General features: G+C 41.3%; 1 protein-coding gene across 1 annotated transcript; it reads left to right on the top strand.

Annotated features, from left to right (window-relative positions):
- Positions 1 to 881: 881 nt before the first annotated feature.
- Positions 882 to 13,006, top strand: FUNDC1 (FUN14 domain containing 1). Its single transcript, XM_030234736.2, has 5 exons — positions 882 to 1,005; positions 2,681 to 2,837; positions 4,672 to 4,747; positions 10,728 to 10,856; positions 12,372 to 13,006. The coding sequence occupies exons 1-5, from the start codon at positions 975 to 977 to the stop codon at positions 12,447 to 12,449; spliced, it is 471 nt and encodes a 156-aa protein (XP_030090596.1). The 5' UTR covers positions 882 to 974; the 3' UTR covers positions 12,450 to 13,006.
- The last annotated feature ends 8,965 nt before the right edge of the window (positions 13,007 to 21,971 follow it).

Raw genomic sequence — 21,971 nt, 5'->3', positions numbered from 1 at the left:
TGTGGCTTTTAGCCAATTGAAACCCCACCAATGCATTGAAGGAGGGAGCACACCAGGGCTCAAATTTAATTTTTTCCAATGTTTCACAGCTCACATTGGCTTTAACCTTTGTACTTTGAGGGGCCTTGTGTTTGTTTTTTTCCTGGTTATTAATTTTTATGGAGCTCGTGGCACGCAGCTGCTGTCCAGCCATGCCTGCAGCCACTGCTCTGTTCCTCACGCACAGCTGGGGATACTGGGAAGGTTTTGGGGTTCTTATCCCCATCACTGGGATCAATGAGCCCCTCATGGCACAGGCTTGAATACTGTGTGCGGTTTTGGGCAACACAATACAAGAAACACATTGAATTATTGGAGGGAAGCCAAAAGAGGGCAACGAAGATGGTGAAGGGCCTCGAGGGGAAGCCGTGAGAGGAGCGGCTGAGGGCACTTGGTCTGTTCGGCCTGGAGGAGACTGAGGGGAGACCTCACTGCAGTTACAGCTTCCTCATGAGGGGCAGAGGAGGAGCAGGCACTCATCTCTGCTCTGTGGTGACAGTGACAGGACTCGGGGAAATGCTCTGAAGTTGCGTCAGGGCAGGTTTAGGTTGGGTATTAGGAAAAGGTTCTTCCTCAGAGGGTTGGTTGGGCAATGGAACAGGCTCTCCGGGACAGTGGTCAGAGCACCAGCCTGGCAGAGCTCAAGCAGCGTTGAGATAACTCTCAGACACGTGGCTGGATACTATGCAGGACACGCAGCTGGACTCGACGATCCTGCGGGTCCCTTCCACCTCGGGACACCGCACATTTCCCAAACGCGCTGCAGGCGCCACCTCCCATCAGCTCCGGCCTCAGGGGCTCCCCCGCCGGGGAGGGGGCGACGCCAGGCGCATGCGTGGAGCGGCCGCGAGGGGGCGGCACCGCGGTGGGGCGGGGCGCGAGCGGCCGCTGGGGGCGCAGCGGGGAGGCCGCTCGCCGCCTCAGCACCGGCCAACATGGCGGCGCGGCGGCCCCGCTCCGCCTCAGGTCAGTGTTGGCCCCTTCCTGACGGGAGCGGGGAGGAGGCGGCGCGGCGGGCGCCCTTCCTCCTCTCGGGGGCAGCAGGCAGCCCCCTCCCGCTTCCTGCGCTGCGTCCCGGGGGCGGGGAGGGATGGCCCGGGCTCTGCGCCTCCCCAGACCCTTGCGTGTCCCCCCCTCCACCGCGCGGCTCGGCGCATCGGCCCCGGCACCCCTGGCATCACCCGGGCTGAATCTCCTTCCCGGATTTAACCGCCGAAACCTCTTCTAGACAGGCCCGCAGACAGAATGAGTGCTGGCCGAGCCCTCACGGAGCGCGGGGCCGCTTAGCCGGAGGTGCCAGGGGGATGCGGGACGGGAACCGGGAGCCTCCAGCCCCCATGGCCGCCGCATCCTTCACTGTGCGGGGCTTTCAGGGCATCTCTGTGGCCTCGTCGTGCTGCGCCTTTCGGCACTGGCACAATTAGATGTGCTTGGGGCATGTCCAGAACATCATTTGCCGCATGCAGGGAGTATTTTTCATCAGTAGAAAACGCTCTGGCAGTATTATTTGCCACAGAATGTGTTATACTTGTGTACACGAGTTTTGGTTTAAATAATAATAATTTAAAGGCAGAATTAATGTTACTGCTTATGACAGTGTTTTTATATTCTCCATATAAAGAAGTTAAACATGTTGTCCTCAATACCTCAAAGAAAGAACATTCAATAACAACATTTTAACGTTATGGATCTCGCTATTTAATATTTAGTACTCAAGAACATGTGGTAATAAAGGGAAATAATGCACACCTACATGTGTACTTCTTACAGTCTTTGAAGTTTTTACCCGTACTGGTAGTGCAAGTTAAAAAGCTGTCAAAATTCTAATAAAATGTTTATATGTACAGCCTTACTTTAATTCTAGGTAATAATTCTAGGTCATAATTCAACTGCTCCTATTTTCTGGAATGTCCGACCTGTATTTAGATTTAACCTTAAATATATTTAAACAAAGTGGACTTCAGTTCATGTGTGTATGTCACAGAAGGTGAAACACCTTTAAAACATGTTTCTCTAAAAATCTAGACCCATCTCTTTCCTCTGATGTTCAAGTATACGTGGTGTTGAGGATCCTTTACTTTGAAGTTATAGGATGCCTCTTTTGAAAACATTGACAGAATTGTCCTGTGAACACGGAACTTAATTGAAGTCCCAGCGTCATCTGTTTCACTTGTTGTGGAAAAGGAACAGAAGTCTCAAATGCTGATGCCTGGTCCTCGGAGGAGAGCACTGGGCCACAAGTTCTTAATCTTTCCAAGTGTTGTCTGTCCCTTCAGTTTTTGTTTTTGCTGTTTTTTTTTTTTTTGTTTGTGTTGAATGAGCTAACTGGTAGTTTTATCTGATGCCTCTTGGTTCCTTTGGTTGAACAGGTGGAGGATTCTTGTTCACCATTGTAGAGCCAGTCATGCATTTTATCAGTTAGACCACTGCTATAGCCTTCTACACTTTACCTTGGTGATGGTGTAGAATCCCCAAATCCTTTGTTCAGGGAACTGCTGGACCATAGGTAGCTTGTACACTACAATTTACACCATTGGATTACCCAGTTAATGCCCAAACTGGGTCTGGGGTTTTTACATAAATGGTTAATTTACCCTACAACTGAGAAAATAACTTTTTTTAAATTGCTTTTCTTTTCCAGAGCACGACAGTGACGATGACTCCTACGAAGTGCTGGATTTAACGGAATATGCTCGACGTCACCATTGGTGGAATCGTTTGTTTGGCCGCAGTTCAGGACCAATTGTAGAAAAATACTCTGTAGCCACACAGATTGTGATGGGAGGTGTGACTGGCTGGTGAGGGAGCTTCCCGTTCCATAGTTCCATAACTGACCTAGACCTTTTACTTTGTTAGAAGATCCATTCCAAGGGTGTCTGAAGCAGATAAATATATGTTTAATGGGATTTCCTTTAGCATTGATCACGATTATTCATGTGTGAACAATTTTAGCTTGTTACTCTGACTCATCATTGTGAAGTGTTTTTTAATAGTGGTGAACCATCAGTTATCCAAGGGAACTCATACTAGTTACTGTGGAAAGGATTTGGGAAAATGTCAGAGCTCTGAAATGTCAAGAAAATCGAAAATGCAAGTAGCTTTTATTTTGTATGGAAAAGCTTATTTCCTTACTAGTCTAGATTTAGAAACTTATTATATTATGGCTGAGACATATTTTACAGGTAAAAGAAATGAAGGGAAGAAAAAAGATTGACAAAATATACTTTTTATTTAGCCCCATTTCGTGGAGACTGTTTTTTTCTTCTAAATTGAGCTGTGGCCATGTTGAACAAATTCACAGTTTGCTCTGACGTTAACTGATACATAGCCTAGTTATACTAGAATAATTCATGGTGAAAGCTAGACAGTAAAGCTGAGAACTTAAACTGGAAAATGTGGTCACAGCCTGAGAAGCTGTGTCACGATATTTGTTATTTGTCAGAGGTATTTGAATGGTATTTGTCTATTCCAATACACAGAAAAACTGTAAATTAATTGAAAAACACCTTTATGGTAGCACAGTGACTTTTAAAGAGGGATTACCAAGAACTGGAAGATTAAATATACTAAAAATGAGATTGTTGTACCCAGGCTCAGTACAGCTTTGTGAAGTGGGTTTAGCTTTCAGTCAGAGTTTATAATTTGCTTCTGTCGCCTTAAAATTATTTTTTAAAGTTATATGTGTACATGTAAACTCAGAAGTTTCTAGGGAATAGTTCATCTGGCATCCATAAAAACTGGCTTATTGAATGATCTGGAAAATGCAGTTTCAGCATCTGTAGATGCACATCTCTCTGGGTGCCTACTTATGTATATAAATAAGAATTCACTATTTATATGCAGGGGGGAAAATTCCCCTCTGTGTGTGGGCCAGTGTTTAGACACACTGGAATTGCCCAGGGAAGTTGTGGAATCATCAGTCTTGGAAACTCATATCTGAGTCAGGGCTCTTGGCAGCCTGATCGAGCTTTGAGATTGGATTGGGCTCTGCAGCAGTTTTGGGAAGGTGACTGGCCCAGGTGACCTCCAGAGGCCCCTTCCTGCCCTATCTTTGTTCTGTAATATCAGTATCTGTGCTGTTCTCCATTTGATGAGGGAGGGTTTGGAGACTGAGAACAAGGTAATTTTCTGGTTGCCTTGATCCTTTAAAAATAGACTTAACACCATGTCCCAGCAGAGTGCCCTTGCTGAGTTTAACTCTGGTGGTAAGGATGTGCTGCTTTCTACTGAGGTCTTTCAGTTATGAGTTGTGTAGTTAATATAAATTATGGTATAATGTATTTACATTCCACTTGGGAACAGTTATAGTAGCACTGTTATGTAATTATGCTGTGCTTTATTAACATGCTACATTTAATAGCAGTAAGATCTAGAGATCTCAAGCTTACTTTAAAGGGGCCATCAGACAGTCAGGAACAAGCAACCATTACTCACATTGTGTTGTTTTAGACATTGTTAATTTAATATTGCTCGCGTTAAATAGCCTTGATTTTTAAATTTGTAAATATGAAATGTTACATTTGCTTTTTAAATGAAATAATGGTAATAGTTGCACTCAGGAATTGTGTAGTGTGGTATTGTTCAGCAGAAAACTTCATTAGACTGGGGTTTTTTTTGTTTTGTTCCCTTAAGGTGTGCGGGATTTTTGTTCCAGAAAGTCGGAAAGCTTGCAGCAACTGCAGTAGGTGGTGGCTTTCTTCTGCTTCAAGTATGTAGCATTTCATGCTTTATAAGTTGGAAAATGTTATTTACTAAACAATAGGAAAAACACAGCTGTTGGGTAATATTTAATTAGGAAGGTTTCTTATCTACTTCATCTTTTTAGTCTTATCAGTCAAAACCTTGCATTGGAGCTGGAATATTGTCTACAAATGTATAAAAGAGACATTTCTAAAAATCAGTGTAAATCAGAATCTACTCTGTCCTGTAAAGTAGTTTGTTGTAAGACAAGAGAACTTCTGTGCAGAAGCTGAAGTACTGTCTGTGATTTGGTGTTGCCAGATGAGAGGAACTGCCTGTAAACCTATGGTTAGGGAGAATTTAAAATGTGTTTGTTTTACATTGGTTTGAGAATTTTATCATGCTTTAGGCTGCTTTGGCAGTTGCCTGGAAAGCTTGTTCTGGTCCCAATATGAGCTGTGTTTTTCTGTTTTCTCCCCTTGCCATGAATCTCCGTCTATTGAATCTCTAAAGCCTGGCTGAATTTTGACAGCTTCATTGCATTCCTCTCTCTGCTGGCTTTCAGGTTCAGAAGTTTTTAATTATGTTATCTGGCATGATCATTTGCATTTTTCATCAGATACTGTGATTAGAGGAAGATATATTTCCAAAAAACCTTTAAATTAGATGAAACTTTCAGTGGAGGAGAATTTCATGTGTCCTTCTGTAAGTTGCCAGGATTTTACTGGCATTTTTCATGCCTTCATACCTGTGAGCTTCTCATTTTTCCTCAGATTGTTCTAGGGGATATAGATTGGTGCCTACTTAGGCTCAGTGACAGACAATTTCTTGAGAGGGGAGGTTAAAGATATATTCATTATTTCCATCATCACCCTGGAGGGTTTCTGAAAGACATATCCTGCTTTTATTTCTTTTGATTGTAGTGGCTGGTGCAGTCAAGCACTGATGGGGAAGGGTGGGGTAGTAACTGCTGCTATATCTGTAATACATTGAAATGTTGCTGTTGTGTGAAGTACACATATTTCCTTCATAGTCATGGTCCCCAGTGGTTTGGGGGTGGTTTGGTTTTTTCCTCTTCCCATGTTTTGAATGCCATTGGTCTTAATTCTATTAACGATAATTTTTTTATCAATATGACTGAAGAGCTGCCAGACAGAGGCACTGAGGGCAGAGACAGCAAATTGCTGCAGGTACCTTCCTCAGTGCTCCTGACTACAGGAAGCTGAAAAGTTAAAGCTGAGACCTTTAGACAAAGGAGAATGGAAATTGAATAAAATACATCACTTGTGCAGGATTTTTACTTGTTGAGCTGTGGAGTTTGGGGAACTTTCCTGTACACGCAGTAGATTTGCCATGTAGTTGAGTGTCTGATTTCTTGGTTGATCTCATTACACTGAATCCAAAAAGGAGTATTATCCAAGAGGAAATATGAGTTAAGTATTTTGATTGGATTGTCTATATCTTAAGTAAGATCAAATTCTCTTGAAAGGAAATTAAGTAAATGCCTTGGTCTCTCTTTTAATTCAAAACATTTTGCATTTTAAGGCTGAGTCATAAATTCTGTGGTGTAATTACATTTCTGTAGTCTTTAATTTTTTCATTTAAAGATCACACATCCTGATTTTATGAATACGTGTTCAGTGCTTCCCCTGAGTGGGCAGAAGAGTATTTCAGCACATTACTAGAAAGTTCCTTTTTATCTGTAAATTTCTCTGAAGGTTGCAGGTCTCATTTCAACTGCTGATTGCAATATTGACATTATAATTACATGCTAGAACAAGAATAATAACTACAGAAGGCAAGATTCTTGGCTAAAGCCCATTCAGTGAAATATTTCAGTCTTAAAATTTAAAAAATACATTTTTTTCTTCAGTTGGTGATGACTTCATTTCCAGAAATGTAGTAGGAAACAGAAAGCAATACATTCTTCAGTGTCAGTTTGTACAGGAAGCAAAAAATATTTTTCATGTTTTTGTAAGTGATCTAGAACTTCAGTCTTAATACAGATTATATGAAAAGTAGTTGGAGAAAAATAATAAAAATTATGTGAAATTTGCACAGTTTTTCAAAATCATGATCTGTTATCACATCTTTGTGGTGAATATTTCCACAGCTTAATTTGATTCATTCATATTTGATTATTAACTATGCTTTTTTTGGTGAAATAGATGTAGTTCTTCTGCTGCTATAAGAGCATTATCCAGGCACTGTATTAAGGAAAATACAGTGCATTTCTCATAACAAGTAGAGGATTTTCCTTGTGTAACTTCTCATTTAGACAGCACAGTTTGGTAAAGTCCTGGAGTAGGGAGGTACAAACTCAAGTTTGGTTCTACTGTAATGAATTGGTTAAAAACAATTGTTTTTAATGAGCACCTAATAGTTCTTTATTTTTAAAATCCTATATCCTCAAGAGCAGTTTCATTGTCTTTTGCTCTGCAGTGAGCATACAAATTACAGCTTTTTCTCTTCTGTGTTGTCTATTATTTAATAATGAAATTGGATTTTTATTCAGTTATTTGTGCTTTCGCTAACACATTTTTCCTCAGCCCATTAATATGCCATTGATGAATTAAATTGAATTCTTCATTAAATTATGTTCTAATTTAGGAAAGGTAAATATGTGAAAACAACACAAGAAGCAGAATAAGCTCTGAGATGTCCTTGGCTTTATCTTGTACAGGGGTTTGTTGCTAGTGCAACATGATGATCAAGGAATCATAGCCTGGGTTGGCTTGGAAGGGACCTTAAGGACCATGTAACTCCAACCCAGTGTGGCATTCCAGTGACGTTCCCAGGGAGTGACCAACCTGCTTCTGGGGCTGGGGGCTTAGTGAGGAAGAGTTGAATTCAGTTTTATGTTGAATGTCCCACTTTTCAGTTGATGTGTGCACACTCAGAGGGAATATTCAGTGGAACAGCCAAAGCATATGGGAGTTGGGAGTTGGCCTGATAAAGAAGTGCCAAGTTTCTGGCAGGTTCTGCCATGGAGGGACAGAGCCTCTGTAACCTGCAGCACTGGCAGTGGGGACAGTGGAGTTGTGCCTGCAAATGGTGGCTGAGGGTACAACCTCTGCAGTTCAACTCTTACACATTGTGTCACTTCTCAGACAAGTCTCCTTGTCAGTGTGTGTTGAGCTTAGACTTGTGAGATCTGTTGTGGAAACTGGGGGTTGTTCCCTTCCTAAACAGCAGAAAATGCCTCAAAGTGCTTGTGGGTTCTGTGCCCTTCAGCTGAGCTCACCTGTGCCTTCTGGCCTTCCTTGGCCTCTTTGAGTCTGAGACATTTTGCCTTGAGGAAATTAAAATTTTTTTCTCCCATCTTGCTGTACCAATTTTTTGCTCCTAAACATTTTTCTGCTCATTATTCATGTTAGTGTTTCCCAAAGTACCTGTGCTTCTCCAGTATCATCCCCAAAATGAGATCTGCCCTTGGAGAGTCTCAGTTTTCTTTAATTAATGTCAAGAAAGATAACACATTTTTAGTGTTCCTGCACTGATTTATTTCTTCAATTGCCTTTTTGAAAAAATTGTGTGGTTTTTTCAGCGCTTTTGGAAGGTCTTGAACAAGTAATGAGCTAGGACATATATAGATAAGTGTACAGTATATCTATTGTTCCATTATCATATATAGAGAAATTCCTGTATAATCCAAAATCAACCCCCCATAGGTCTCTTTAATAATATGTGCAATTAATATGTATAGACCTATATGAGTCCTTAATATATCCAAATATGGATATGATAATGGCATAGTGTTAATTTACTTGGTTGTTGTAGGGTCTGAGTTAAAAAATAGTAAATTTTGAGATTTTGCATTTCTGTAAATTAACTGTTATAAGCAAGTAGATCTTTATGATACATTGGAGTCTAAAAATTGAAGTCTGTTTTTTCAGCATTTGAGTTCAGGGGTATTATTTCTGCACTTATATATGAAATTATGTAATTAGTGGGGTTGCAGCCAAAGTAGATATGACAGAGGTTCTGTCACTGCCAAAGTACAGTTTTTTTTTCTTCTCAGTTAAAAAATTTATATTCAAAACATTACCCTCCGTTGCTTATTTTATAAACACCCAATAAGTAGAATTTGGAATCTCTTATTTCAGGGCTACAAAGTTCAGGGAGAAAAGATGTCTGGTTTTGATACAAGTGTAAGCTCTGCAGTAGTTACAAACAGATCTTAATTAAAAACTTCTGCCTCATCTTTGTGCTCTCTGGATAACTGAGCTAATTAAAGTTGTCTTAATGAAATGTTTCTTCCAAGAGCCATTTGCATTTTACAAGCAAGCAGATACATTAGCATTTCTTACATTGTGTTGGACTGAGTAGATGGGTCACATTTAATTTTCAGTTGTATGAGTGAGAAGGCACCAATTCAATGCTGCGGCCTTTTTGAAATTCTTGTGGTCATGTTAAATTTATAGAATAACGATTGCCACAATGTGCAGCTGTTTTTCTTTTCCTGGTATGTCATCCAGTGACTGGATGTGCAACCAGTACAGTTTTCAAACAGGTTTTCTGCTTTCATACTGTACAGACAGCCCTTAATGAGCTGTCCCTGCCTGGCACTAGTGCCCATGTGAATAAATGGCTTTGCAGTAGACAGGCAAAGTCAATTAATTTGTCATTAATTACATTCAGAGGCATGAAGTAAAAGAGAGTTTAAAATATAGTAATTTCATTTTGCATTCGTCCAGTGAATTGTTATTTTTAATTATGCAAAGGTGGAAACTGAAGTTGACTTTCTTGCAGAGGTGATCTAGAAGTTTTGTTTTGAATTCAGACAAAATCTGTCTGACACTTGTTTATTTTTATTTTTTTCTGGATTATGAAATCCTCAGTTCGTGGTGAAATAGGTTGCTTAGTTACTGTGACAGTTGTAGTACAAGCTAGATGGTCTAATTTCAGTTATTTGGTAGAAAGATCCATGTGAAAGTCAAACTTCAGAGCCTGTAAGTGATGTGAAACTAAATATAATAAATTGTGTGTTTAGGCTAAACCTAATAAATTGTATATTTAAATACCTGTTCCACAAAAGTTCGTTATCTATGACTTATGTTTACCAACTGGACAGTTTGCATAGAAGGCTGTTGGGTAGATTGAGTGGATTTCCCACCCACATGTGACCTTGACAAGTACCTGAGAAATCTCACACTTTACAAAGAGTTTTTGGCTAACAGTCATTTACATCTCAGTTTAGTGTTTATAGCTATTTGTCCTAACAGTTAAAATAAGTAGTAATCCTTAATTTTGATTTTCTTCTCTTTTTTTTCCCCGCAAATAATGAGTTGTTTAACTGTTTTCTAGAACATGCACCAATCAAATATTAGTAAGAGAAACAAGGCAAAGGTTTGGGATGATGGTTAGACAGGCCATAAAATTTGGAAGTTTGTGTGTAAATTGGAGTGAGCCAGTCTCTTCAAAGTATTCATTTTTCTGGTTTTACAGAACTTGTGCTGTTCTCAGGCTGTGTTATTTTTATACTTAATGGTTTTGTTTTGTAAGAAGGGTGAGAATTCTCCTGTAATGAGTACTTTTTGTTGTTGTTGTTGGACAGTTTAAATGATGTAGGATAAAATAAAAGAGTTTTCAGTGTTTCTAATGATGATTTTGATTAGCCCTGGATACTCTGTCACAAATCAGAAGTCTACAATTCTGAAAAAAGCTGAAACAAAAGAGTTTCTTCATTGTTGTCCTATGAATGTATTTTTCTTACAAGTGAAGTAACAGTAAATGCTGAAGGAAAAACATTGTAAAGCTTTAATAAATAAAGAACAGAGAACTGGTAAAATTAACAAGAGTCTACTGAACTTTGCCATTGCTTGTTCTAATTTGAATTGCTCTCACTGGGGAAAGGTTTAAAGCAGAGGACCTGCTGAAGTTGGAAGAATGTCTTTTCCTGTATCTGTAATAAGTAAAAATAGAAGCTATTTTATAGGCACCAAGACAATATATTTTGACTCCTGAAATGTGAATTGCAGCTGTACTAACTGCCTTTGTTCCCCTAGATTGCTAGTCATAGTGGATATGTACAAGTTGACTGGAAGAGAGTTGAAAAAGATGTAAACAAAGCAAAAAAACAGTTAAAAAAGCGTGCAAATAAGGCAGCTCCTGAAATCAACACTCTCATTGAAGAGGTGAGTCTAAGGTGATAAACTCCTTTTTACCAGTCATATTTTTTTACCTTGCACTGCAGGTGATAATAAGTTGAAAATGCAGATGCAAAGCTGGAACACATCAAAAATAGTTTGGCTTTATAATTTATTTAAAGTTATCAGATTGTGCTGTATTTTATTCATTCAGCTTTCTGGTTTGGTCACTGCTAAAAATGGCACACGAATTTGTTCTTGACAGGTGACAAAGCCAGTAAGGTCATGACATGGTAAAAAGTTCAGGATGGTGTGGGTAAAAACATGGTAACTACAAAGACAAAACCCAAATCTTCTTAGACTGCTGATAATAAAATTACTGGTCTGGACAAGAATGACTTTTCTTGCAGAAAAGCTGTAGCTATTTTGTAGCAGGAGTTGTGATTTTATCTCACTTTTATACATTTTGGAGAATATCTGTCTGCAGAATCTGCCAGTTGCCTACTATATTGAGAAGAGGTAGCTGTGATACTGATCAGTGTCACTGGGGCTGTTTCACCCTGTCATTTGAAGACTTCCATTTAATCAATTTTGTGGTTCTTTGGGGCTTTTTAAAGCCTGTTTTTTACATATTTTTCATGTTCCATACATGCAATCTAAGTTTCGTTCTGAATAACTGAGAATCCTGACTGTGAATGTGCTGCAGTGAAACAGCAGCCACAGTGGTGTTCTGTAATTAATGAGTTCTTACATCTCTGATTTAGTCTGTATGGAGTTGCATATAGATTGATTAAAAATTTCCTTAAATTTTAATGTGAATGTGAACTGAAAGGTCAAGATTGAGGGTTTGCTTGCTGCTTCTGTACCTCAAATAGCTTAACCTCTCCTTTGCTACTGCCCTGTAGAAATGGGTAGAATAGGATGGGGTTTTTGGTTTTCCTTTGTTTTTTTTCCTCTCAGATTATACTACTTTCTTGTAACTGTGTGTTAGTTGCCAATCTGGAGTGTTTGAAGCAGAGGATTTATGAAATGGCACATTTGATAAAAGGTGTTACACTCTGTGCTGCTACTTCATGAAATACTCTACATCCATGTCATCATACATAAGTGTTTTTTTCTAGGATTAAGTTGTTAGGAAACCAGCTCATAATGGAGTATATTTCTTTTCCAATGATCTTCCAAAAAGCAGTAGTTTTTCTTTAAACAATTTCATGTGATTGCAATTGAAGTCATGGTGGTGCTCATGCTTTTTTTGACAAGGTAGTTTGTAAAACATGTCTTATTTTAATCAAAACGAGAGTGGTATTGGCATAAAATTGCTGGAGCAACTCCTCTCTATTTTTACTTTTTAAAGGTTCACTGTATTTTAAAAATATTGTTAAAAACAGCCGAGAATCAGTTTGTATTACATTGGTGCCACCTATTTTTAAATGGTTTTAGACACATCACTTCCCCCTGCACCCTTCTCCACAAGTTCAGTGTTCTTGTTTCCAGATGTTGTGATAGGTATTAAATAATAACATCAGACATAATTAACTTTATGAATATCATTTTTCTTCTCAGTCAACAGAATTTATCAAACAGAACATTGTGGTGTCCAGTGGCTTTGTTGGAGGCTTTTTGTTGGGGCTGGCATCGTAAGGACCTGAACGTCTCTTCCGGATGGGATCCGTGTCAGCCAAGATCAGTTGTGACGTGCTGTCTGCAAGCACCATGGCTCATTGGGCCTGCCAGAGCAACACAAGAGGACAAGCTAGACAACTTGGGAGCTTTTACATTTCAGGCTTTTGCCTCTTGAAGCTTGGTAAAACTAGGATTTGCTGAAAAACTGTGCAGTGTGCTCATTTATAGCGTTTCTGGGCAAAACTGGTTCATCCTCATCATGTCTCTTTTTATCTATGGCCTTTCAAGATCTAGCATTTTTTAAAATGTTATTCTTGGAATATAGCTATGTAACCATACTATAAGAATGAAAGCTCCATTTCTATGTTTTCAGTTAAATACTGTTTATTTAAAAAGTATTTTTCTTCATGCTGTAGTAGGTAGTATCAATGACTACATACTGTATATGATATTGTGGTTTCAGCCTCCTGGCTGTCCATCTTCTTTAGAAGTCACTGCAATAATCTGTAATACCTTTTTACAGAGTATTAAATAACAAAGAATCATGAGCTTATTAAAGGTGAAAATTAACTTTGGCCTTTGTGTACATAAAAAATGACCTGGTGCCACTGTTTGCCCAGACAGATTTTTAAGGTGGTTTTAGTGATTTGTTATCAAGTTATTCTAAAGAAGCTGATAATCCAAACAAACACTCAATGCATTTTGCTGCATTTCAAACTTGAACCTTTCAGAAATTTCTACCCAAGGAGGAGTTTGCTCTGCCCTGATTTCTCTGGTCTTTACTGTAGCAGCAGATGAATGTGAACTGGCATCTCTCCCACCAGGGCTCTGTTGGGTTGCTGTTGCCTTCTCTGAACAGCAGTAGTGGTTCAGTAGCGATGGATGGATGGATGGATGGATGGATGGATGGATGGATGGATGGATGGATGGATGGATGGATGGATGGATGGATGGATGGATGGATGGATGGATGGATGGATGGATGGATGGATGTGAGCTTGGAAGCAGAGGACATGGGATGTTGGACATACTAACCTTCCAAATATTTAGATTTGTGCATCCCTGGGCTCCAGAGGTTTGTATTACATGTTGACCTCATGTTTGTGGTGTGCTTGTGGCCAAGGTGAGTAAGATACGAAGCATGTCCTGCATACCTCTGAGCTTTAAGGGTTTCATCAAGCCTTGTTAAGACTTTGGAAAACAAATTTTAGCACACACACCCTAAACCAAGCCCAAGGCACATGAATGGCCATAGATTCTAAATACTTTGCTTTGAAGTGACTATCTGAAGTTATATAAGCACAGTTGCATTTGTTGGAAATGGGAAGCCCAAGGAGGAATGTGTCTGCTGGGTTATCCTGGGATTTAGAGTAAAACAAAGAAAGATGAAAATGTTAAAATATTAAAGCCTTTGCTGTAATGTTCAGCCCAAAGAATAATGGAAGGTAACCAACCAGTCAGCTTTTTTCTGCTGATGAAGCTCATGGGTTTTTGGCACATCCAAAGGGTACTGAAGCCAACTGACATGAGTCATCCACCCTGGCTGGAATGAACTGGGTATCCTGAAGGGCTTTGGGAATGTAGTGACCAAATCAGTACCATGAACCTGTAAATAGCATTTTTCGTGTACTTTGTGAAAGGATTTCAAAGGAGCATCCTTTAGTGAGCTTGTTTAAAAGGCTGCTCATGTGACCAAGGAATTTACTTCATTGTTAGAATTAAAACCAAAAGTATTAGTAGCATGCAAGACTGATTTCTGCAGAGGAAAGTTGTTCTGCTGTTCTGTTGGCATCATCTGAGATTTTCAGTCAATGGATCAAGAATTGATTGAAATACATTTGAGGCATCTATAGTTTTATTTCTTGAGTTAGATTTCCTTTTTTTAAGCCTTAAGAGACATAATGTTGTACATGTAAAACTGTCTAATGGACTAAAAAGGCAAGGAGAAATGGTGTTATTGAAAAGTTGAACACTGGTGATTTGTGCTGGGATTGGCTTAATCTCCTGGACTTCTGACTGGAAAAAGGAGAGTGGCTGCTGGCACAGCAGGACTTGCTGATGCAGTTCCTTGGGTTGGTGAGACACAGGGGATGCTGCCAGCAGCTCCAGGTACAGCTGGCAGGGTGAGGTGGTGATGGAGTGGCAGCTGTGGTAAAGGACCAAGGTAAGTGCAACGTTTCTTGCAAATAACTGAGATTTTTTTGTGCCAGCTCAGACCAGTCTCACCTGTGTGAGGGAATGCACTGTAAAGATACAGTCAAAAAATGGATGTTGATGGGGTTGGGAATGGAGTGAAACTGGGTTTCTGGGGGTAAAGCCTTCTCTGAGATGATTCCAGAGTTACTGTTGCCCTCTCTGTCAGAAAGCAATCCAGGCTAAGAAGAATCAGAGGAGAAAGGCTTGTGAGGCACTGGAATAGGGTGCCCAGAGAAGCTGTGGCTGCCCCATCCCTGGAAATGTCCAAGGCCAGGTTGGACAGGGCTTGGAGCAACCTGGGAGAGTGGAAGGTGTCCCTGCTTAAGGCAGGGCAGTTGGAACTGGATGATTTCTAAGGTCTCTTCCAGTCTAAACCATTCTATGGTTCCATGACGCTAAAGGAAAAACATGGAATAAAAATTTTTGAAGAGCATTTTTTCGGGGGGGGTGGAAATCAGTTTCAGAATGCTGATTAAAACTACTTAAATTAATGAAAGGCTGACCCAGCATTTCTATGGTTTTTACTGTATAGCTGAAGAACATCAAGGTGAAAAACATGGACCTAGCAGTGGGAAACAGCTTTCCATAATGCCCAGTGGGTCTGTGGAATTACTGCGTGCTACTGTGATCAAGGAAGAGCCCTTCATTCAGGGGAAGATGGGGCAACATTGCAATAGTCTCAGTTATATCTAAAGGCGGGAAAAAAATCACTTTAGGTTTCTCTGGCCATAGTTTGGTGCAGTTCATGATAAAATTCCAGCTGATCTTACCTTTTCCCTCTACCGGCCTGTATAAATTTTTCCCCTCAAGTAGTTGTTAGCAGCCACTTTTCAAAGTTGAATGCTAAGATAATGATTGAGGAAGGCATGGCATAAATCCCTTTAGTGAACAGCTTTTGAAAGCTTATTAAATAGTGCATTTGGGGAGAGATTGCTAATGAATCATCTATTTGTTTTCTGTTATCTTAATGGGATAATCTATTTCCTGAAATTACTTATTTTTAGTGAAAGAAGCATTGGGCAGTGCATTTTAATTTAAGGTGAGATGCCAGCATGATCTTATTACTGAATTTTAAGAGGCCACAATTTGGCTAAAAATTTGAAGGCTGTTTCTGCTTCAGCAGCCAGACTGAAAATTAAAATGTTGTAGTTAAAAGATAGAGCTGTCTCCCAGATTCAAGTGCATTTGTCATGAGGGCTTATGAGGGGGAGAGGCAAACAGTAAAATGCAGGAGTCAGGGCTGTAATTCAGTAATTCTGCCTGTGCAGACTCCATAAATTACAGTGAATTCAGTAATGTGAAAAAGCATCAGTAATACCTCCCCCTAACCTTTTGAAAATCGTTGGAAATCTCAAAGAATTACTGTAAAAATCAAACTTTTATGGTGTGCAGTTCCCTGGGGTCTGTAGGTGATAGTGGAAAAAGATAATGTTTCACCCAAACTAAAACAACATGACATTCTGGAAGGGAGATTGCAGGGAAAAAATAAAGTTTAGTTTACCCTAGGACTGCACATGGGCTGGGTGGGTTGTGGAGGGGAACAAGAGTCAAACCTTCTAGGGGAAGGAGGTGCCATCCTCCCTTGTTGGATTGGAAGCAGGTCTGATACAGTGTGGTGACATCCCAGTACTGGGACATGTGGGAGAGCTGGTGTTGGGGCAGTTTGGGAAGTGAGTCAGCTGACATTCATCAGGACCTGTAAGACCAGAAGCCAATTTTAATTAAGATGATTGTGGGGTGAGTGTGCACAGATCATCTGGTGCTGAACTCTTGGTTGTGTTTGGTCCCACACTGAAGCTTGGAGGCATCTAAATCTTGGAGTGCTGTGGAATGTGGCATAGAGGTGTAATGTGGGATTTTTTTGTTTACAGCCTGGGCTGGACACAGCACAGCAAACTCCAGCACAACTGGTGCCAGGCTTGGACTAGGGAATCTTGCTGACCTAGGCTGACTCCACCTCATAGCTTGGATAAACCAGTGCAGTGGTACAAATTTGCATAGTTCATGGATTCTGCACTCAGAGGTTTTCTGCCTCCCTCACCCTCTCTCCTTTTCACAGTTCCTTGAGCAGTCTGTGTTCTTGCCTCCCTGCTGTAGTTTTGCCTGCCTTCTGTTTTTTCCACAGCTCCTAGGAGCAGAGCACCGCATCAAACACTGAGCTGTGAAAAAGAGGAAATGCAGTGCTTCAAAATGAGGGGAAGTTGGGAATAAATGCCACAAGTCAGTTCAGCTGTGGGACTTCCCAACAGCTCAGCCTCTGGCTTAGCTCAGGGAAGCTGGAGGCCACATTCTGTTTTCTTTTCCTGGGAAACCTCTCCTTCTTCCTAGACCAGTGTCCTCTCTTCCAAGCCATGTTTTGGCATGAGATAACCTTGGTCTCTGCTGCTGGCACATTCTGGGGTGTGGCTGTATCTCAGTGTTCATGGAGCATGGTCAGGAACTTGGGTCTGGTCACCTCAAAGTTTCCTGAAGTCATTTGTGAACAGTTGAATGAGCTGCTTGAGGCGGGAATGCTCCAACAGGAAGAAAGGAAAGCAGGTTACACCCAGAATATTTTGCTGCCCATTTGGTAGGATGCTTACCTGGGAACTGGAATATGCTGTTATACATTCAGTCTTTGATAAGGCCTTTTTGATTTCACCATCAAACCACACAAATTCAAGTCCTCCTAGCCCTAATCTGTTAAAAAACCCATTTCTGCACATGTGGACTGTATAGTTTTAAAAAATACTTAATAGAAAATGTTAATCCACAAGGAGAATTGAGTATTGAACTATGTGATTCCCATTTAATATAGATAATTTGAACTTTTGTCGCAACAGGAGGCACTCAAACACTTGCCATTCACACTCATGGGACCTGGAGAATTAGGACAAATATATCTAGCATTGTTTGTAATTGAACTTCTTTTTTTCTTGAAGTATTAATGATGAAATAGAGGTTATTCTGTTTTCTTGTGTGCTTCACAGAAACCAAACAACTACTGCAGCCAAATTTCAGATTTTAATTTACAGATTTCAAATCCTCTCCAGTGAGGCAATCAAATGCCTTGATAGCTTACATGTTGCTGAGACAGAAATCTAAGCCAAAATACATCTGAATTAATCTGTAAATGTAAGAAAGCCCTACAGATGTGTGAAAGGAATGTTTGAAAATCAAGAGCTGCCAAATTGTATTTCAAAATCCACTTGGGCCAATAAAGAGGAAGAAGGAAAATTAACAGCAATCAGGAAGTCTATTATTAATGCTCTTATAACAATGTATAATTGTTAAAAAACATTGAGAAAATGCCTTTCTACAACATGATAATTTTTTTCTATTTATGTGGAATATAAATATGTGACATGAGATCGAGTTTTCAAACTTAAATGCTGAATTGCATGCTGGCTTCTTTTGATTTGTTTTGAGGCTGTGTGTGCAAGTACAGCCAGGCTCGTGCTTCAGTGACTCACTGGTTTGTATGTGATAGCCAAGGCAGAACAAACCAGGGAAGGGATGCACAGGTCTTTCCTCTTTTTATGTTTTTTACAGGAATCTCTGGTTAGGCTTGGAGACCCTTGGGCAATCTGCACAGAATCAGGAAAGCAGGGAGTGCTCCTGGCAGGGGAGTTAAGGGCAAGGCACAAGAAGAGGAATTTGTCTGTCAGAACATGGATGTCAATCTGGGTGCCCTGTATCCTGCTTATGTCCATGTTCTGTGGCAAATCTGCCTTGCTGGGAATCACAGACTCACAGAATGGTTTGGGGTGGAGGGAATCTTAAAGATGATTCCAACCTCCTGCCCTGGGCAGGGACACCTTCCACCAGCCCAGGTTCCTCAGAGCTCCATCCAGCCTGGCCTTGGACACTCCCAGGGATGGGACATCCACAACTGTGCAAGCAAACTGTGCCAGGGTCTCACCACCCTCACAGGGAAGAATCCTCCTAACATCTGATCTAAACCTGCTCTCTGTCAGTTTAAAGACATTTCCCTTTGTCCTGCCTCTCCATGTCCCTGCAAACAACCTCACACTTTTCCATAGGCCTCCTTCAGGTACTGGGAGGCCACAATTAGGTCACCCCAAAGCCTTCTCTTTTCCAAGCTGAACAATCCCAATTTTTCCTTGGCCTTTTGAACCCCATAGGCAGAGGCTGCAGGACTAGCAGCTCTTCTGGAGAAGGCCTGGGGGTTATGGTGGACCTGGAAATTGAAGGAACCCTGGAGTCACTGCATATGGCAGAAAACCCAGGCTGAGGTGCCTCAGCAGGAGCATGGTCAGCAGTTATGGAAATTTGTTACCTGCCTGTCTGTTCTCAGCCCTGGGGGACCTCACCTGGAATACCATGAGTGCTTTTGGGCCCTCCAGTTCAAGAGAGAGGCTAAGAAAGAAGGAAGGGTCCAGAGAAACACACCTAGGCTGCTGAGGGGTCTGAAGTGCCAGGGCTACCAGGGGAGCTGAGGTTGCTCAGCCTGGGGAAGGGAAGGCAGAGGGTGAATCTGAGGCAGCCACAGCCACCTGAAGGGGAGGCACAAAGGTGATGGAGCCAAACCCTGCCCAACGAGGGCAGCAGCCACAAGAGCTGTGGCTTGGGAAGGTCACACTGGACATCAGGAAAAGATCTTCCAGCAGGAGGGTGGTGCAGCAGTGGGACAGCTCGCCCAGGGAGGCTGTGGGTGCTCCCTCCTCAGGAATTTACAGGATTTGGTTACAGAACAAAGCTGATCTGACACAGCCCTGGTTGCTGCCAAGCATCCTGCAGTGAGCAGAGAACTCCAGTGCTTCCCTCCTGGGAACATCAGGGTTTTTATCCCACTTGGCCTCTCCATCCTTCTCCTGGGTTCAGCCTTGTGCTCCTTCACATCTGAACATGCCACAGAAACGTTTTCTGTGCCTACTGTCTTCTTACTGTTCACACAGAGCAGGAATAATAGATTCTGAGGGGGTGTGGCACTGCAATTAATTCCAGGTTTTCACTTTAAAATAAAAGAAAAAGAAAAAAGTAAATTTATTTATTTTCTCAGCTTTGGAAAGGTTAGATACCTACCAGGTAATTTTTGGGTGATATTAGTTTTGCTTTTAGACAATTAAGATTTTCTGGTAACTGACACACAGGAATTTGTGCATGTGTGTCATTTGCTTGAAGCTGTTGCAGCAAATTCTTAAATATGGAACAGCCAGGAAAAAAAGCATTTCTTTCTTTTTTTTTTAATAGGCACTCCTACACTAATTTAAAAATAGTAAACTGGGACAAGGTAAGTATCACAGAGCCTGATGTGAAAAAAATACATGGATAGAAAATAAGGAATAGAATATGTGATGAAGATTGACACTGTAAGTAAAAAAAAAAAAAAAAAAAAAGGAGAGGCAAAAACTAACAGAGAATAATGGGAGATGCAAAGTGGTTAGGGAGCACCAAGAGAGATGGGAATGGGAAGCTGGTGACAGATGAGGCTGATAAGGCAAAGGGCCTGAAGGAATTCCTCGCCCCAGTAATCACAAAGGGAGCAGAAGGCAATATCCCAGGAACTGGGATTTGTTTTCCTCAGGGAAGGAAGGAAAATGTCAAAAGGTTTTACTCTCGCACTGGAGTGGATAATAAGGCAATTAGTACTGTTAAAAAGTTCTCAGAGCACCCAGACTGGAGTAATAAATCACATCCTAGGATTGTAAAGGGAGTGGGAGATGCTGGAAAGCTTTTGTGGGACAGTTGTGATAACTTACTGGAATGGGAATTACTGAGGACTGGTGAGTGTTTAATGAAGTTTGGGCATTTACAGATCTCTAAGCTTGACTGCACTTGACCTCAGGAGAAACTAGACACTGGTGAGTCATGGCTGTGTAGATTTGTAAGTGACAAAATGAATATATTATTAAAAAGACACCATTTTAACATACATGCCACAGGAGAAGTATATAATACAAATTATTTGGAGTCTGCTGCACAAAAGATTTATGCAAATAATCTCTATTAATAGGATTTCCCAGTGCAAATCCTTTCTTGACAATAGGAGAAGAGCAATGGTATGCTTATGATTTACTTTTGCAAAAGGTTTCTACAATTTCAAATGGTTTTTTTCCCTATATTAGGGATATTAGAGAGGAAGTAACTGGTAACCTTTTGCAAAGCTCTGTAAATATGTGAACTATGCATTTTCTCATCCACAGGTTGAATAAGAAGGGAGAGGAATACAAATCCTTCATGTGCTATACCTACCCACATGTTCTTTTGGTCTCCACACCTTTAGATTGCTTGATACATTTTAGAAAGAAACACAATTCCTTTATAATATGGATTAACTACTGCCAATAAAAATAAAATAAAATAAAATATAAAATAAAATAAAATATAAAATAAAACTAACAGGCAACTCTGCTTGATATTGTGGGCTGTTTGAACCCTGTGTTGCTTAGAGGAGCAAGATCTTGTTATCCCCATCCATCCATCCATCCATCCATCCATCCATCCATCCATCCATCCATCCATCCATCCATCCATCCATCCATCCATCCATCCATCCATCCATCCATCCATCCATCCATCCATGCATCATCCATCCATCCATCCATCCATCCATCCATCCATCCATCCATCCATCCATCCATCCATCCATCCATCCATCCATCCACCCCAGGGACTGGAGCTGTGGGGGCTGCCTGTGGTGGGGGTGGCAGGGCATGGACTGACAGCCCAGGCTCATCCTACTCCCAGCCTGGAGCAGCCTGAGATGAAAAAGGGCTGAAGGAATGAGAGCAGGCAGGAGGAAGGTCACAAGCTCTAAGGGCATTTCTTTTACTTTCTCCTACAGCTGCATTCAGTTCCTTCTTTGGGGAGCACCACAGGGACCTCTGTTCAAGGGGAAAATAAGGAAACAAGGAAATGGGATGGAAAAATCTGAACCTCTTGAGTGGAGCAGCCTCTGCAGAAAGTGTTTGGGTAAACCAGTCCCTCTCCAGCTGGCAGGAGGAATCAGCTGCCAGAAGATGCCAACAAAAGGGGTGGAAAAGATGTTTCCCAGAGTGCTTCCACAGTGCCCAGCACCAGCAGCACACCCCTGACTGGGCTGGCCAGAAGAAACCAGAGAGGCAGGAGCTGTGGGGGCAACAGCCTGTGCAGAATAATCCCCACTGGGAAAATGAGAGCAGCCTTCAGGGACACAAAGGTCACCCCATCTGCAGCAGCCCCCCGCCCAGTGCACTGACACAGCAGCTGCCTGAGGGGCTCCTTCTGCAGGGCTTGTGCAGGCTCAGATCCCACCAGGACCATCCCTGCAGGGGGCTGACAGAACCTCACAGATCCTGCCCAACTCGTGTGGTTCCTTGGGCTGGGGGGCACGAAGGGACCCAAGTGCAGCAGCACTGCAGG

Source organism: Serinus canaria, chromosome 1, assembly GCF_022539315.1.
Source record: "Serinus canaria isolate serCan28SL12 chromosome 1, serCan2020, whole genome shotgun sequence".
Lineage (NCBI taxonomy): Eukaryota > Metazoa > Chordata > Aves > Passeriformes > Fringillidae > Serinus > Serinus canaria.
This window is presented reverse-complemented; position numbering and strand designations above follow the sequence as displayed.

Bases quoted from the DNA above. Each gene is read 5' to 3' on its own strand.
- FUNDC1 (XM_030234736.2), top strand. From the start codon at position 975: ATGGCGGCGCGGCGGCCCCGCTCCGCCTCAG. The intron at 2,838-4,671 runs GTGAGGGAGCTT...TGTTCCCTTAAG, and splicing joins ATGGGAGGTGTGACTGGCTG to GTGTGCGGGATTTTTGTTCC. The intron at 10,857-12,371 runs GTGAGTCTAAGG...TTTTCTTCTCAG, and splicing joins TCAACACTCTCATTGAAGAG to TCAACAGAATTTATCAAACA.